At 41.3% G+C, this 17097-nt stretch overlaps 1 protein-coding gene across 1 annotated transcript in view; it reads left to right on the forward strand.

Annotated features, from left to right (window-relative positions):
• The window catches only part of LOC117343457 (ubiquitin carboxyl-terminal hydrolase 40-like), a 49789-nt gene extending 37450 nt beyond the window's left edge, over positions 1-12339 (forward strand). Inside the window, exons 23-31 of the mRNA XM_033905813.1 lie at positions 579-791; positions 1895-2034; positions 3800-3905; positions 4160-4394; positions 4660-4725; positions 5318-5540; positions 10540-10635; positions 11044-11144; positions 11294-12339. Coding sequence (XP_033761704.1) covers positions 579-791; positions 1895-2034; positions 3800-3905; positions 4160-4394; positions 4660-4725; positions 5318-5540; positions 10540-10635; positions 11044-11144; positions 11294-11396 — 1283 coding nt within the window. The 3' untranslated portion in view covers positions 11397-12339. The remainder of the gene's footprint in view (positions 1-578; positions 792-1894; positions 2035-3799; positions 3906-4159; positions 4395-4659; positions 4726-5317; positions 5541-10539; positions 10636-11043; positions 11145-11293) is intronic.
• The last annotated feature ends 4758 nt before the right edge of the window (positions 12340-17097 follow it).

Below are 17097 nucleotides of genomic sequence, written 5' to 3' on the forward strand. Positions count from 1 at the left end.
TTTGTCCACCTTGTAAGTACAGAACCATCGACCACACTAGGTCCCTGTCACACTCGGGCTTTGTCCACCTTGTAAGTACAGAATCATCGACCACACTAGGTCCCTGTCACACTCGGGCTTTGTCCACCTTGTAAGTACAGAACCATCGACCACACTAGGTCCCTGTCACACTCGGGCCTTGTCCACCTTGTAAGTACAGAACCATTGACCACATGAGGTATTCAGGTCTCCTATTCATAGAATTAATCAAGTTTAAACAGACATAACGTTAATGTGTTACTGATATGATATTGGATGATTTTGATGAAAAACGTTGAATTCCTATTTCTTGAATAATTTAGTAAAATATGAAAAAGTGATATTGGCCTATTCAGTATTGTTGGCCGCCATCTGTAGCATGATGATAGTTCCTCTGCTTGTTTCCTTATTTACTTGATTACCCTCTGGACCTTTTACAGGATTGGTTTGTCAGACAAAACCTTTTTGATAGAATTGAATAAAAAAAATTATGATTTTACCGGTATGCAGAAATGTCAGTTTACATGTTATGGGAAAAAATATTGTTTTATACCTTAAAGTACATGAACAACTGACGGTTGAGGAAGCATCCCTAACAGGGGGGACAACTCTAATCCTGGAAGGTGGACAAAGTCCTGCCTCAAACCAGATAACCTTGACCTTCACCTCAAGTGACCCAAAAGTTGATGTTGTGTGTAAGGAAGTTATACTAGACAAGTCGTCGACCGTGGAAGAATGTCTGGAATGTATTAAAAGGAGACTCGGGCTGAAAGGTAAGCATGGTCGACTAAGATTACAAGGTACGCATGGTCGACTAAGGTTACAAGGTAAGCATGGTTGACTAAGATTACAAGGTAAGTATGGTCGACTAAGATTACAAGGTAAGTATGGTCGACTAAGGTTACAAGGTAAGTATGGTCGACTAAGATTACAAGGTAAGCATGGTTGACTAAGATTACAAGGTAAGTATGGTCGACTAAGATTACAAGGTAAGTATGGTCGACTAAGGTTACAAGGTAAGCATGGTCGACTAAGATTACAAGGTAAGTATGGTCGACTAAGATTACAAGGTAAGCATGGTTGACTAAGATTACAAGGTAAGTATGGTCGACTAAGATTACAAGGTAAGTATGGTCGACTAAGGTTACAAGGTACGCATGGTGGACTAAGATTACTTAAAGTGACAGGTTTTCTGGATTTCCATCAAAGTTGCGGAGGCTCTAGTAACATCATCCTTTGTATCATTATTATTCCTTTAAAAAAGTTGTATTTCTTCTTTAAAAAAACTTGCTTAAAGGGACATTCCTTCATTTGAATAAAGTGTATATCGCCAAAATGAAACTTAATGGGAAATGTGTATTTTTCCCCAAGTTGTAAAAGTCATAATCTTTAAATTAATGTGGCAGTTCAACTCTCATGGGGAAAAAAGGTCTTCAAGTATTATATCATAAAAGTCTCATTTTGACCTAAAGTATCACTAATTACCAAAAAGACAGACGGTATTTGTGTACGAAATGTCATTTTTCGGTACATTTCGGCATCACTATCATTACTGGTATGCACAAAAATTTCTATAATCCTCATTTTGGCAAATATCTTATCCATAGAAATGTTGCACGTTTCTGAATTCTGAACGAAGGAATGCCCCTTTAACTTTTCTTTCACAAAAGAAAAAATGTGGACCATTAATGTATATCAGATATGTATGTTCAAATCAAATTGAATTTGAACAAACAATAAGATTAAGACATTATTAAGCAAAAAATTATTACTTGAGTTTTCTGTTAAAATGCCAGTACCATATATAATATAGATATATAATTACTCTAACCTCTGACCTCAGGAAGTGACCCTTAACCCTGTATTTTGGTTACAGAGGACTGTTGGCACCTGCGTAAGACAAACTGGTGTGGAGAGGCAGCAGAAGTACTGGACGACATGGACCTACCCCTGGGTCAGAGTCTGGTCAATGATGGGGACCATCTGCTCCTAGAGGAAGGAAAACTGCCACCCAAGGTACCTATAGTCACAGAGGGTACCAATGGTCACACAGGGTACCCATGATCGCACAAAAAGGTACCCATAGTCACATAATAAACCCATGGTCACATAAAGTACCCATGACACACATGGTACCCATGGTCACACAATGTACCCATGGTCACACAAGGTACCCATGGTCACACAATGTACCCATGGTCACACAGGGTACCCATGATCGCACAAAAAGGTACCCATAGTCACATAATAAACCCATGGTCACATAAAGTACCCATGACACACATGGTCACACAATGTACCCATGGTCACACAATGTACCCATGGTCACACAAGGTACCCATGGTCACACAAGGTACCCCTGGTCACACAACAAGGTACCCCTGGTCACACAAGGTACCCATGGTCACACAATGTACCCATGGTCACACAAGGTACCCATGGTCACACAATGTACCCATTGTCACACAAGGTACCAATGGTCACACAACAAGGTACTCATGGTCACACAAGGTACCCATGGTCACACAATGTACCTATGGTCACACAAGGTACCAATGGTCACACAATGTACCCATGGTCACACAAGGTACCCATGGTCACACAAGGTACCCATGGTCACACAATGTACCCATGGTCACACAACAAGGTACCCATGGTCACACAATGTACCTATGGTCACACAAGGTACCCATGGTCACACAATGTACCCATGGTCACACAAGGTACCAATGGTCACACAACAAGGTACTCATGGTCACACAAGGTACTCATGGTCACACAACAAGGTACCAATGGTCACACAACAAGGTACCCATGGTCACACAAGGTACCAATGGTCACACAACAAGGTACTCATGGTCACACAAGGTACCCCTGGTCACACAACAAGGTACCCCTGGTCACACAACAAGGTACCAATTGTCACACAAGGTACCCATGGTCACACAATGTACCCATGGTCACACAAGGTACCCATGGTCACACAACAAGGTACTCATGGTCACACAACAAGGTACCAATGGTCACACAACAAGGTACTCATGGTCACACAATGTACCCATGGTCACACAAGGTACCCATGGTCACACAATGTACCCATGGTCACACAATGTACCCATGGTCACACAACAAGGTACCCATGGTCACACAATGTACCTATGGTCACACAAGGTACCAATGGTCACACAACAAGGTACCCATGGTCAAGATGTTTTGATATGTGTGCTTTCTATCTACATGATGGTACTGAATAGTTAAAAACATACACTGAAGTGCCCCCCCCCCCCCCCCCCCCCCCCCCTTTTCACTATGAAAGGGGTTCTGATATTAGTCGGTCCATCAGAAATCTTCACCTTAACACCATTTAACTTCAACCATGTCCATGATTATCAGTGTCATCAGAGTATTTCTTCATAAAGTGCAGTGAAACCTCTCTTTACCGACCAACGACTTTAATGACATCCTATTTCATCCAACCATATCCATCGGAACGCCAACATGCTCTATTGTCATTGCCAACACAGACTGTACCAACACACTGTCTCATCCGACACAATGACTCAGTCCCACAGTGTGTCAGTAAAGCCAGGTTTCACTGTATTTGACACATTGACCTGGTCCCACAGTGTGTCAGTAAAGTCAGGTTTCACTGTCTTATCCGACACAATGACTAAGTCCCACAGTTTGTCAGTAAAGCCAGGTTTCACTATAGGTCCCCTGGATCTTATATGAAATTGTTTTTGTAAATTGATAAGTCAATATGTCTTTGCTATCCTAACAGGGGTACATTCGTCCATGTGTGGTGTTATATCCGACGCTGGAAGGGCCGTACCAGTCTGACATAAACACTGGGGGAATGCTTTCCTGGATCACATCCGGAATCAAAGGTAAATCACAAACATTTCAATAACCAATATCTTAAAAATTTATTGAAATATACATAGTATTTGATTGTTGTGATTATATTTAATATTTTGTATTGTTGACATTGTATATAATATTTTGCATTGTTGACATTGTATATAATATTTTGTATTTTTGATTTTAAATCATATTTAAAAATTTTGTTAAATTGACTTTGTGTGCTGTGTTGTTGACACAGTTGTCGTGTTTTTGTTGATTATTTATGATAATGTTGAAGACTTGCTGAGGCTGAACCAGGCACCATCAGGGGAAGCTAGTGAAGTCCAGGAACCTCTGATGATAGGAGAGGTAGAAGTCTCACTCCAGGACACGCTGGAAGACTTCCAACAGCTGGTCATGACACTACCTCTAATGGCTGACATCAACATCCCCACGACAAACTTTATACGTGTCCGGCTCATAGAGGACGGACGACTGAGCACAGTACTCCGGCCATCTAATCAGACTCTACAGTAAGTTTTGTGACTTTAGGACACAGATTTAATGTATTGACAGTACATCTGGAAGATAAGACTTGTATATGAAAAATTGACATCAGGATGAACTTTCATTTTGTACTTCTATTTCTTTATCTATTTTATATCCCATTGTTATGATTTCCTTAATGTTGTACGTGGGATCATGGGTTTTCCGTCGGCTTTAGGCTTATTAATTCTACATTCTAGGATTAACACACTGTCAGTATCACTGCATTTATATCACATTTCTCGTTTTCAGGAAGCTGAAACTGAAGTCGTGCTGTAAAATTGCGATCCAGGTGTTATCACAAGAGGAGAAATTAAGGTAAGATTTCAGGGATGTGGTGTTTGAGAGGTATAGTTTATGTGTTAAACAGATGACAGTGGCCAGAACAAAGACAGCTGAATTAGTTGGTACTTCTTCATAGAATCTTGATTATGTCTCCCTTATGTTATTAACCGGTTTTACTGTCCATCCTTCTGTCAAGCTTTGGTTGACATGAAATAACTTTTGTTCTGTTGGTTGTACATACCAACATTTGGTACATATTATATGTTGGGGGGCGGGGGTGTTTGAGTTTGGGATTGCTAGCTTCTTTTACTGAAAATCCAATATCAGAGACAGTTCAGTTTCCTTGCAATACCTCCTGTTCTGCTGGGTCTATCATTGCTTGTGTGAAGGCCTTGCATGAGGTCACACTTCAGATCTATGGTTCAAAGGTCATACTCAGGTACTTTATATAGCCATGCTTCATTTTCTGTGCAATTGCTTCTGCTCTTATTGGCTTTATGACCATATTTGGTACACAGATGTGTTAAAGGGTTCCATATGGTTGCCTTTGGGTCTCTATCACTACTCCCTTACTTGTGAAAATAAAATATGTTGTGAGTTTTACCCTGCTGACCTTCTGTTCCAGTGCTAATGAGGTCGTACTTCAGGTTCAGCAAAGAGTCCCAGAGACAAGGATGTACATGGCTCCACATGAAGTGATATGGGATGTATCCCAGGGTGCCACAATTCAAAACCTGAACCAGACACTGAGCAATGCACTAATTATTGAGGAGCAGTACCTTCACCTGGCCAAACATTTCCCTAAGAGATATGAGTGGCTGGTCATCCAGGAACAGCAGCAACCAAAGGTCAGTTGTCTCATTCAACCTCTCTACTCATGTCTGATTCAACCTCTCCACCCATGTCTCATTCAACCTCTATACCTGTGTCTCATTCAACCTCTATACCCGTGTCTGATTCAACCCATCTACTCATGTCTCATTCAACCTCTCTACCCATGTCTGATTCAACCTCTCCACCCATGTCTCATTCAACCTCTCTACCCATGTCTCATTCAACCTCTCTACCCATGTCTGATTCAACCTCTCCACCCATGTCTCATTCAACCTCTCTACCCATGTCTCATTCAACCTCTCTACCCATGTCTCATTCAACCTCTCCACCCATGTCTCATTCAACCTCTCCACCCATGTCTCATTCAACCTCTCTACCCATGTCTGATTCAACCTCTCCACCCATGTCTCATTCAACCTCTCTACCCATGTCTGATTCAACCTCTCTACCCATGTCTGATTCAACCTCTCCACCCATGTCTCATTCAACCTCTCTACCCATGTCTGATTCAACCTCTCTACCCATGTCTCATTCAACCTCTCTACCCATGTCTGATTCAACCCCTCTACCCATGTCTCATTCAACCTCTACCCATGTCTCATTTATTCAACCTCTATACCCATGTCTCATTCAACCTCTCTACCCATGTCTCATTCATTCAACCTCTCTACCCATGTCTCATTCAACCTCTCTACTCATGTCTCATTCAATCTCTCTACCCATGTCTCATTCAACCTCTCTACCCATGTCTCATTCAACCTCTCCACCCATGTCTCATTCAACCTCTCTATCCATGTCTCATTCAACCTCTCTACCCATGTCTCATTCAACCTCTCTACCCATGTCTCATTCAACCTCTCTACCCATGTCTCATTCAACCTCTCTACCCATGTCTCATTCAACCTCTCCACCCATGTCTCATTCAACCTCTCTATCCATGTCTCATTCAACCTCTACCCATGTCTCATTCAACCTCTCTACCCATGTCTCATTCAACCTCTCTATCCATGTCTCATTCAACCTCTCTACCCATGTCTCATTCAACCTCTCTACCCATGTCTCATTCAACCTCTCTACCCATGTCTCATTCAACCTCTCTACCCATGTCTCATTCAACCTCTCTACCCATGTCTCATTCAACCTCTCTACCCATGTCTCATTCAACCTCTCTACCCATGTCTCATTCAACCTCTCTACCCATGTCTCATTCAACCTCTCTACCCATGTCTCATTCAACCTCTCTACCCATGTCTCATTCAACCTCTCTACCCATGTCTCATTCAACCTCTACCCATGTCTCATTCAACCTCTCTACCCATGTCTCATTCAACCTCTCTACCCATGTCTCATTCAACCTCTACCCATGTCCCATTCAATCTCTCTACCCATGTCTCATTCAACCTCTCTACCCTATGTCTCATTCATTCAACCTCTCTACCCATGTCTCATTCAACCTCTCTATCCATGTCTCATTCAACCTCTCTACCCATGTCTCATTCAACCTCTCCACCCATGTCTCATTCAACCTCTCTACCCATGTCTGATTCAACCTCTCCACCCATGTCTCATTCAACCTCTCTACCCATGTCTCATTCAACCTCTCTACCCATGTCTCATTCAACCTCTCTACCCATGTCTCATTCAACCTCTCTACCCATGTCTCATTCAACCTCTCTACCCATGTCTCATTCAACCTCTCTACCCATGTCTCATTCAACCTCTCTACCCATGTCTCATTCAACCTCTCTACCCATGTCTCATTCAACCTCTCTACCATGTCTCATTCAACCTCTCTACCCATGTCTCATTCAACCTCTCTACCCATGTCTCATTCAACCTCTCTACCTATGTCTCATTCAACCTCTCTACCCATGTCTCATTCATTCAACCTCTCTACCCATGTCTCATTCAACCTCTCTACCCATGTCTCATTCAACCTCTCTACCCATGTCTCATTCAACCTCTCCACCCATGTCTCATTCAACCTCTCTACCCATGTCTCATTCAACCTCTCTACCCATGTCTCATTCAACCTCTCTACCCATGTCTCATTCAACCTCTCTACCCATGTCTCATTCAACCTCTCTACCCATGTCTCATTCAACCTCTCTACCCATGTCTCATTCAACCTCTCTACCCATGTCTCATTCAACCTCTCTACCCATGTCTCATTCAACCTCTCTACCCATGTCTCATTCAACCTCTCTACCCATGTCTCATTCAACCTCTCTACCCATGTCTCATTCAACCTCTACCCATGTCCCATTCAACCTCTCTACCCATGTCTCATTCAACCTCTCTACCATGTCTCATTCAACCTCTCTACCCATGTCTCATTCAACCTCTCTACCCATGTCTCATCAACTTCTCTAACCCAATGTCTCATTCATAACCTCTCTACCCATGCCATGACTCTCACCATGTCTATCAACCTCTCATACCATGTCTCATTCAACCTCTCTACCCATGTCTCATTCAAACTTCTACCCAATCTCTAACCCTCTACCCATGTCTCATTCAACCTTCTACCCATGTCTATCAACCTCTCCATGTCTATCAACCTCTCTACCCATGTCTCATTCAACCTCTCTACCCATGTCTCATTCATTCAACCTCTCTACCCATGTCTCATTCAACCTCTACCCATGTCCCATTCAACTCTCTACCCATGTCTCATTCAACTCTCTCTACCCATGTCTCATTCAACCTCTCTACCCATGTCTCATTCAACCTCTACCCATGTCTCATTCAACCTCTCTATCCATGTCTCATTCATTCAATCTCTCTATCCATGTCTCATTCAACCTCTCTACCCATGTCTCATTCAACCTCTACCCATGTCCCATTCAACCTCTACCCATGTCCCATTCAACCTCTCTACCCATGTCTCATTCAACCTCTCTACCATGTCTCATTCAACCTCTACATGTCCATTCATCCTCATCGTCATTAACCTCTCTACCCATGTCTCATTCAACCTCTCACCATCTCATTAACCTCTTCAGTCTCATTCAATCTCATACCCGTCTTTCACCCCACATGTCTCATTCAACCTCTCTACCCATGTCTCATTCAACTCTCACCCATGTCTCATTCAACCTCTCTACCCATGTCTCATTCAACCTCTCTACCATGTCTCATTCAACCTCTCTACCCATGTCTCATTCAACCTCTCTACCCATGTTCATTCACCTCTCATACCCATTCTCATTCAACTCTCTTACATTCTCACTTACCTCTACCCATGTCTCATTCAACCTCTCTACCCATGTCTCATTCAACCTCTCTATCCATGTCTCATTCAACCTCTCTACCCATGTCTCATTCAACCTCTCTACCCATGTCTCATTCAACCTCTCTACCCATGTCTCATTCAACCCCTCTATCCATGTCTCATTCATTCAACCTCTCTACCCATGTCTCATTCAACCTCTCTACCTTTCTACTCTATCCGGTCTCATTCAACCATCATCTCATGTCTCATTCAACCTCTCTACCCATGTCTCATTCAACCTCTCACCATGTCTCATTCAACCTCTTCCATGTCTATAACCTCTACCATGTCTCATTCAAAACCTCTCTACCATGTCTCATTCAACCTCTCTACCCATGTCTCATTCAATTCTACTCCCTTCACTTCCCATGTCTCATTCAACCTCTCTACCCATGTCTCATTCAACCTCTCTACCCATGTCTCATTCAACCTCTCTACCCATGTCTCATTCATTCAACCTCTCTACCCATGTGCATTCACCTCACAGTTCATTCAACCTCTCTACCCATGTCTCATTCAACCTCTTACCCATGTTCCATTCAACCTCTCTACCCTGTCTCATTCAACCTCTCACCCATGTCTCATTCAACCTCTCTACCACGTGTCTCATTCAACCTCTCTACCATGTCTCATTCAACCCTCTACCATGTCTCTTCACTTCTACCATGTCTCATCACCCTCTAACCCATGTCTCATAACCTCTACTGTTCTTACCTTGACCCACCATCACCTCTACCCTGCTCCATTCAACTCTATATGTCCATTCAACCTTCTACTGTCTATTACACCTCTCACCATGTCTATCAACCTCTCTACCCATGTTTCCTTCAACCTATCGACCCATGTCTCATTCAACCTCTCTACCCGTGTCTCATTCATCCTCTATACCCGTGTCTCATTCAACCTCTCTACCCGTGTCTCATTCAACCTCTTCACCCATGTCTCATTCAACCTCTCTACCCGTGTCTCATTCAACCTCTCTATCCATGTCTCATTCAACCCCTGACTTTGATGTTTCTGTCTCCTTGACACACTCCCTCGTATGACCCTGACTTTAATGAGAGGCCTTCTGTTACGTCTACTTGACACACTCCCTCGTATGACCCTGACTTTAATGAGAGGCCTTCTGTTACGTCTACTTGACACACTCCCTCGTATGACCCTGACTATAATGAGAGGCCTACTGTTATGTCTCCTTGACACACTCCCTCGTATGACCCTGACTTTAATGAGAGGCCTTCTGTTACGTCTACTTGACACACTCCCTCGTATGACCCTGACTTTAATGAGAGGCCTTCTGTTACGTCTACTTGACACACTCCCTCGTATGACCCTGACTTTAATGAGAGGCCTTCTGTTACGTCTACTTGACACACTCCCTCGTATGACCCTGACTATAATGAGAGGCCTACTGTTACGTCTCCTTGACACACTCCCTCGTATGACCCTGACTTTCATGAGAGGCCTTCTGTTACGTCTCCTTGACACACTCCCTCGTATGACCCTGACTTTAATGAGAGGCCTTCTGTTACGCCTCCTTGACACACTTCCTCGTATGACCCTGACTATAATGAGAGGCCTACTGTTACGTCTACTTGACACACTCCCTCGTATGACCCTGACTTTCAAACAATTGTTCAGTAGTAATAACACATAGAAATCCTGTAGCTATGGTACAACATTCAGGTCGTTAAAATTCAGAATTTCTAAACTTCCATAAGTTTTGTTTTCTGTTGTAGAAAAATAATCAGAAAGGAAAGAAGAAGGGAGGGCTGAAATGTAACCTGAAAAGTGCTCCATTTCACATCCGTGATGGTGACACAATTGGAGTGAAGGTTAGTAACACATCCGTGATGGTGACACAAGGTTAGTAACACATCCGTGATGGTGACACAAGGTTAGTAACACATCTGATGTTTACCTGTTTGTTTATGTGATACACCGGGTGGTGGTCAGATGATGCAGTGGTCGTCTTTTACCTGGGTGGCCTGTGAAGGTATAGTCACCTCCTCAACCATACTCCTGTATCTTCCTACATTAAGACCCCTCGCTCACTTCCATCTGCTATAATAAAAGTGATTGTATACATATGTCCTCTTGGTGTGTGTCATCATCTATTTACATGATGCCAGTGATTTCCTGTAGTTGTCTCCCTTGGCCAGCATCCGTCTCGGTTACATTGCCTATATCCATAACTGACATTGTCACATTGGTAAATTGTTAATTGTTGCTGTAATTGATAGGATATGCAGTTTGACCAGATGAGGAAGAATGACTTTGCCACATTAGAAGATGATTATGGACAAATGGAGCTACAGAAACAGGTGGAGGAAAAGAAAAAAGAGTAAGTATATTTACGATCATCCGTGATATTTTATTAAGTTTGATGATTTTATAGACATTTTGCCACAACAATGATAGAGGGATACAAGTATTGATGACAAATGAACAACTGCAATACTAAAAGTTTTTAACATCTGGTGTACTTTGTAGGAGGGAGATGAGGAAAAAGAGACAGGAAGAATTTGGTGGATTTGGTCCCAGGAGTAACAGGCCTGAGGTAGCACTTACCATCAAGGTCGACAACTTCAGATAGCACAGTTCAAAGGTCATCTGGGTGAATTCGCAGTTCAAAGGTTAATTGAGGTCCCCATATGGAAGACACTGTGAAGGTCAAGGTCAACAAAACAACTAGATTATGTGTCAAAGACAAATACAATGTAGATGATTTGTGATGGCCTGTTGATTAGAGGAGAGAGTTGGGTGAAACTGAACAATGAATGTAGAGAGTTGTTGATGAGTTGGGTATGTTTGTTAGTAATGTTTGGGAAGAGGGGTTTGGGGTGCGAGTTAGGGATGTGTGGGGTGCAAGGTTGTACGCGCGAGGTTGGATTTCAAATTGAACTGATGATGCCCAACTGCTGAAAATAGACAATTTGGAATCATGGTCTTAATTTTACGTGGAAATGCAAATTCAGGTGAAGTATGTTGTTGTCACAATAAGATAATAAGTCAGAACTTAGCTTGTGAGTAAAAAATTAAGTTTGTATTACAAAGGTGAATGCATCATCAAACAGTTGATGTACATTGTATTTAATAATTGTTTGAACATTTTATTTTTCATATTTCACTCTTTTGTTTTGATTGTTGAGACAGATTTTCTTTTCAATATTTTTTACTAATAATGAATTTCTTTTGTTTCATATTAAAATAAAGATTTTAACAGCCAAGCTGAAATCTTTATAATTTGTTTTATTATATCAACAGAGATATATCTAATGGTTTATATCTGTGATACTGTGATATGAGTAAGCTGGAGGGCAAAGCCTTCTTCTAGCAAATGGAAAATTCTTTCAATAACAAAGTAATAAGTGCTATAAGTATTAATTTATAAAAACATAATAAATCCTTAAAGATATTAAGGGTGTATATGCTGTCTTGTGTTAATTTTATTCAAGTTTCCTGTGATTTGTTGTATTGAAGTTATCTCCCTTGAATAATAATTGTTTATTATCATTAAAGGGACATGTAATCTTTAATTATTGTATTAATCACTTAATGTAGGTTAATGATTGTTTTTAGCCCACCATCATCAGATGGTGGGCTATTCAAATCGCCCTGCGTCCGTGGTCCGTCCGTCCGTCCGTCCGTAAACAATTCTTGTTATCGCTAATCCTCAGAAAGTACTGAAGGGATCTTTCTCAAAATTCATATGTAGGTTCCCCTTGGTGCCTAGTTATGCATATTGCATTTTGGGACCGATCGGTAAACAACATGGCCGACAGGCAGCCATCTTGGATTTTGACCATTGAAGTTTGTTATCGCTATTTCTGAGAAAGTACCAAAGGGATCTTTCTCAAATTTGATATGTAGGTTCCCCTTGGTGCCTAGTTATGCATATTGCATTTTGAGACCTATCGGAAAACAACATGGCCGACAGGCAGCCATCTTGGATTTTGACAATTGAAGTTTGTTATCGCTATTTCTGAGAAAGTACCAAAGGGATCTTTCTCAAATTTCGTATGTAGGTTCCCCTTGGTGCCTAGTTATGCATATTGCATTTTGAGACCTATCGGAAAACAACATGGCCGACAGGCAGCCATCTTGGATTTTGACAATTGAAGTTTGTTATCGCTATTTCTGAGAAAGTACCAAAGGGATCTTTCTCAAATTTCGTATGTAGGTTCCCCTTGGTGCCTAGTTATGCATATTGCATTTTGAGACCTATCGGAAAACAACATGGCCGACAGGCAGCCATCTTGGATTTTGACAATTGAAGTTTGTTATCGCTATTTCTGAGAAAGTACTGAAGGGATCTTTCTCAAATTTCATATGTGGGTTCCCCTTAGTGCTTAGTTATGCATATTGCATTTTGGGACCGATCAGAAAACAACATGGCCGACAGGCAGCCATCTTGGATTTTGACAATTGAAGTTTGTTATCACTATTTCTGAGAAAGTACTGAAGGGATCTTTCTGAAATTTCATATGTAAGTTTCCCTTGGTGCCTAGTTATGCATATTGTGTTTTGAGACCAATCTGAAAACAACATGGCCGACAGGCAGACATCTTGGATTTTGACTATTGAAGTTTGTTATCACTATTTCTGAGAAAGTATTTAAGGGATCTTTCTCAAATTTCATATGTAAGTTTCCCTTCGTGCCTAGTTTTGCATTTTGCATTTTGAGACCAATCTGAAAATAACATGGCCGACAGGCAGCCATCTTGGATTTTGACAATTGAAGTTTGTTATGGCTATTTCTGAGAAAGTACTGAAGGGATCATTCTCAAATTTCATATGGAGGTTCCCCTTGGTGCCTCGTTATGCTTATTGCATTTTGAGATCAATTGGAAAACAATATGGCCGACAGACCGCCATCTTGGATTTTGACAATTGAAGTTTGTTATCTCTATTTCTCAAAGTACTTAATGGATCTTTCTCAAATTTCATAAGTAGGTTCCCCTTGGTCCCTTGTATTGCATTTTTGGACCAGTCTGTCCTTAAAACAACCTGGCAAACAAACAGCCATTATCGTTAAATCTCAAATTTCTTATATAGCTAGGATTCCCTTGTTTGAAAAGTACTGGAGGGATGTCTCAATTTGCACAGATTAGTAAAATGAAGGGAAAAGTACAGAAAAGATCAATCTGACATGGAACCTATGAAGATCATTCAATGGTGGGCGCCAAGATCCCTCTGGGTTCTCTTGTTATTGTATGTCACATAAAATACTTGATAAAAAAACATACAAGAGACAGTCTCAGTCCAAAGATTTGTGAGGGTATTTCTACACGAGACAGTCTCGGTCCAAAGGGTCATGAGGATGTTTCTACACGAGACAGTCTCGGTCCAAAGGGCCGTGAGGATATTTCTACACGAGACAGTCTCGGTCCAAAGGGTCATGAGGATGTTTCTACACGAGACAGTCTCTGTCCAAAGGGTCATGAGGATGTTTCTACACGAGACAGTCTCGGTCCAAAGGGTCATGAGGATGTTTCTACAGGAGACAGTCTCGGTCCAAAGGGTCATGAGGATGTTTCTACACGAAACAGTCTCGGTCCAAAGGGTCACGAGGATATTTCTACACGAGACAGTCTCGGTCCAAAGGGCTGTGAGGATGTTTCTACATGAGACAGTCTCTGTCCAAAGGGCCGTGAGGATGTTTCTACACGAGACAGTCTCGGTCCAAAGGGCCGTGAGGATGTTTCTACACGAGACAGTCTCGGTCCAAAGGGTCACGAGGATGTTTCTACACGAGACAGTCTCGGTCCAAAGGGTCATGAGGATGTTTCTACACGAGACAGTCTCGGTCCAAAGGGTCATGAGGATGTTTCTACACGAGACAGTCTTGGTCCAAAGGGTCATGAGGATGTTTCTACATGATCAAAGGACATAATAAGAAATAATACTGGCATCCCATGAAAACCTCAATGTAAAGCTTGAATGTAATCAGGCCATACAAGTCATGTAGCTTATAATTGAAGTAATTCTGAATTAAGACAAACAATGTTTTCTCTTTTAAGTGAATTATGTATGACAGACATCTCCAATACATATTTGGGTGCCAAGTAGAATGACAAGATATATATATATATATGTTATGCTTAATGAAGCACAATAAAAAAAAAAACACAAGATATTGTTTGTTTTCTGGTACCCTGTTGATCCTATTTTCTTTTCTTTTTTGATATACATGTACATGTATATATATAATTTTCCAGGAAGTGATTTTAAATTGATGATCACTCTCTCATATATTCCTTAAAAACTTTTATTAGCCCACCATCATCAGATGGTGGGCTATTCAAATCGCCCTGCGTCCGTGGTCCGTCCGTCCGTCCGTCCATCCCTCCGTCCGTCCGTTAACAATTCTTGTTATCGCTATTTCTCAGAAAGTACTGAAGGGATCTTTCTCAAATTCCATATGTAAGTTCCCCTTGGTGCCTAGTTATGCATATCGCATTTTGAGACCTATCAGAAAACAACATGGCCGACAGGCAGCCATCTTGGATTTTGACAATTGAAGTTTGTTATCGCTATTTCTCAGAAAGTACTGAAGGGATCTTTCTCAAATTCCATATGTAAGTTCCCCTTGGTGCCTAGTTATGCATATCGCATTTTGAGACCTATCAGAAAACAACATGGCCGACAGGCAGCCATCTTGGATTTTGACAATTGAAGTTTGTTATCGCTATTTCTCATAAAGTACTGAAGGGATCTTTCTCAAATTTCATATGTAGGTTTCCCTTGGTGCCTAGTTATGTATATCGCATTTTGAGACCTATCGGAAAACAACATGGCCGACAGGCAGCCATCTTGGATTTTGACAATTGAAGTTTGTTATCGCTATTTCTCAGGAAGTACTGAAGGGATCTTTCTCAAATTCCATATGTAGGTTCCCCTTGGTGCCTAGTTATGCATATCGCATTTTGGGACTTATAGGAAAACAACATGGCCGACAGGCAGCCATCTTGGATTTTGACAATTGAAGTTTGTTATCTCTATTTCTCAGAAAGGACTGAAAGGATCTTTCTCAAATTTCATATATAGGTTCCCCTTGGTGCCTAGTTATGCATATCGCATTTTGAGACCTATCGGAAAACAACATGGCCGACAGGCAGCCATCTTGGATTTTGACAATTGAAGTTTGTTATTGCTATTTCTGAGAAAGCAATGAAGGGATCTTTCTCAAATTTCATATGTAGGTTCCCCTCGATGCCTAGTTATGCATATTGCATTTTGAGACCAATCGGAAAACAACATGGCCGACAGGCAGCCATCTTGGATTTTGACAATTGAAGTTTGTTATCTCTATTTCTCAGAAAGGACTGAAGGGATCTTTCTCAAATTTCATATATAGGTTCCCCTTGGTGCCTAGTTATGCATATTGCATATTGAGACCAATCCTTAAACAACATGGCCGACAGGCAGCCATCTTGGATTTTGACAATTGAAGTTTGTTATCGCTATTTCTGAGAAAGCAATGAAGGGATCTTTCTCAAATTTCATATGTAGGTTCCCCTTGGTGCCTAGTTATGCATATTGCATATTGAGACCAATCCTTAAACAACATGGCCGACAGGCAGCCATCTTGGATTTTGACAATTGAAGTTTGTTATCGCTATTTCTGAGAAAGCAATGAAGGGATCTTTCTCAAATTTCATATGTAGGTTCCCCTCGATGCCTAGTTATGCATATTGCATTTTGAGACCAATCGGAAAACAACATGGCCGACAGGCAGCCATCTTGGATTTTGACAATGGAAGTTTGTTATAGCTATTTATCAGAAATTGCTGAAGGGATCTTTCTGAAATTTCATTTGTAGGTTGCCCTCTGTGCCTAGTTATGCATATTGGATTTTGAGACCAGTCAGAAAACAACCTGGCTGACAGGCAGCCATCTTGGATTTTGACAATTGAAGTTTGTTATCGCTATTTTACAGAAGGTACTGAAGGGATCTTTCTCAAATTTCATATATAGGTTCCCCTTGGTCCCTGGTGTTGCATTTTGGGACCAATCCGAAAACAACATGGCTGACAGACAGCCATTATCGCTAAATCTTAAATTTTATATATAGGTTCCCCTTGTTTGAAAAGTACTAGAGGGCTGTTTCTGAATTTACACAGATTAGTAAGACTTAGAGGAAGGGAAAAGTAGGGAAAAGATCAATCTGACATGGAACCTATAAAGATCATTCAATGGTGGGCGCCAAGATCCCTCTGGGATCTCTTGTTTAGAATAAACTGTTAAATTGTTTACCTTCCTACAATGATTTTTTAAATATGATTTTGGTAACA

This window comes from Pecten maximus, chromosome 15 (assembly GCF_902652985.1).
Source record: "Pecten maximus chromosome 15, xPecMax1.1, whole genome shotgun sequence".
Classification (NCBI taxonomy): Eukaryota; Metazoa; Mollusca; class Bivalvia; order Pectinida; family Pectinidae; genus Pecten; species Pecten maximus.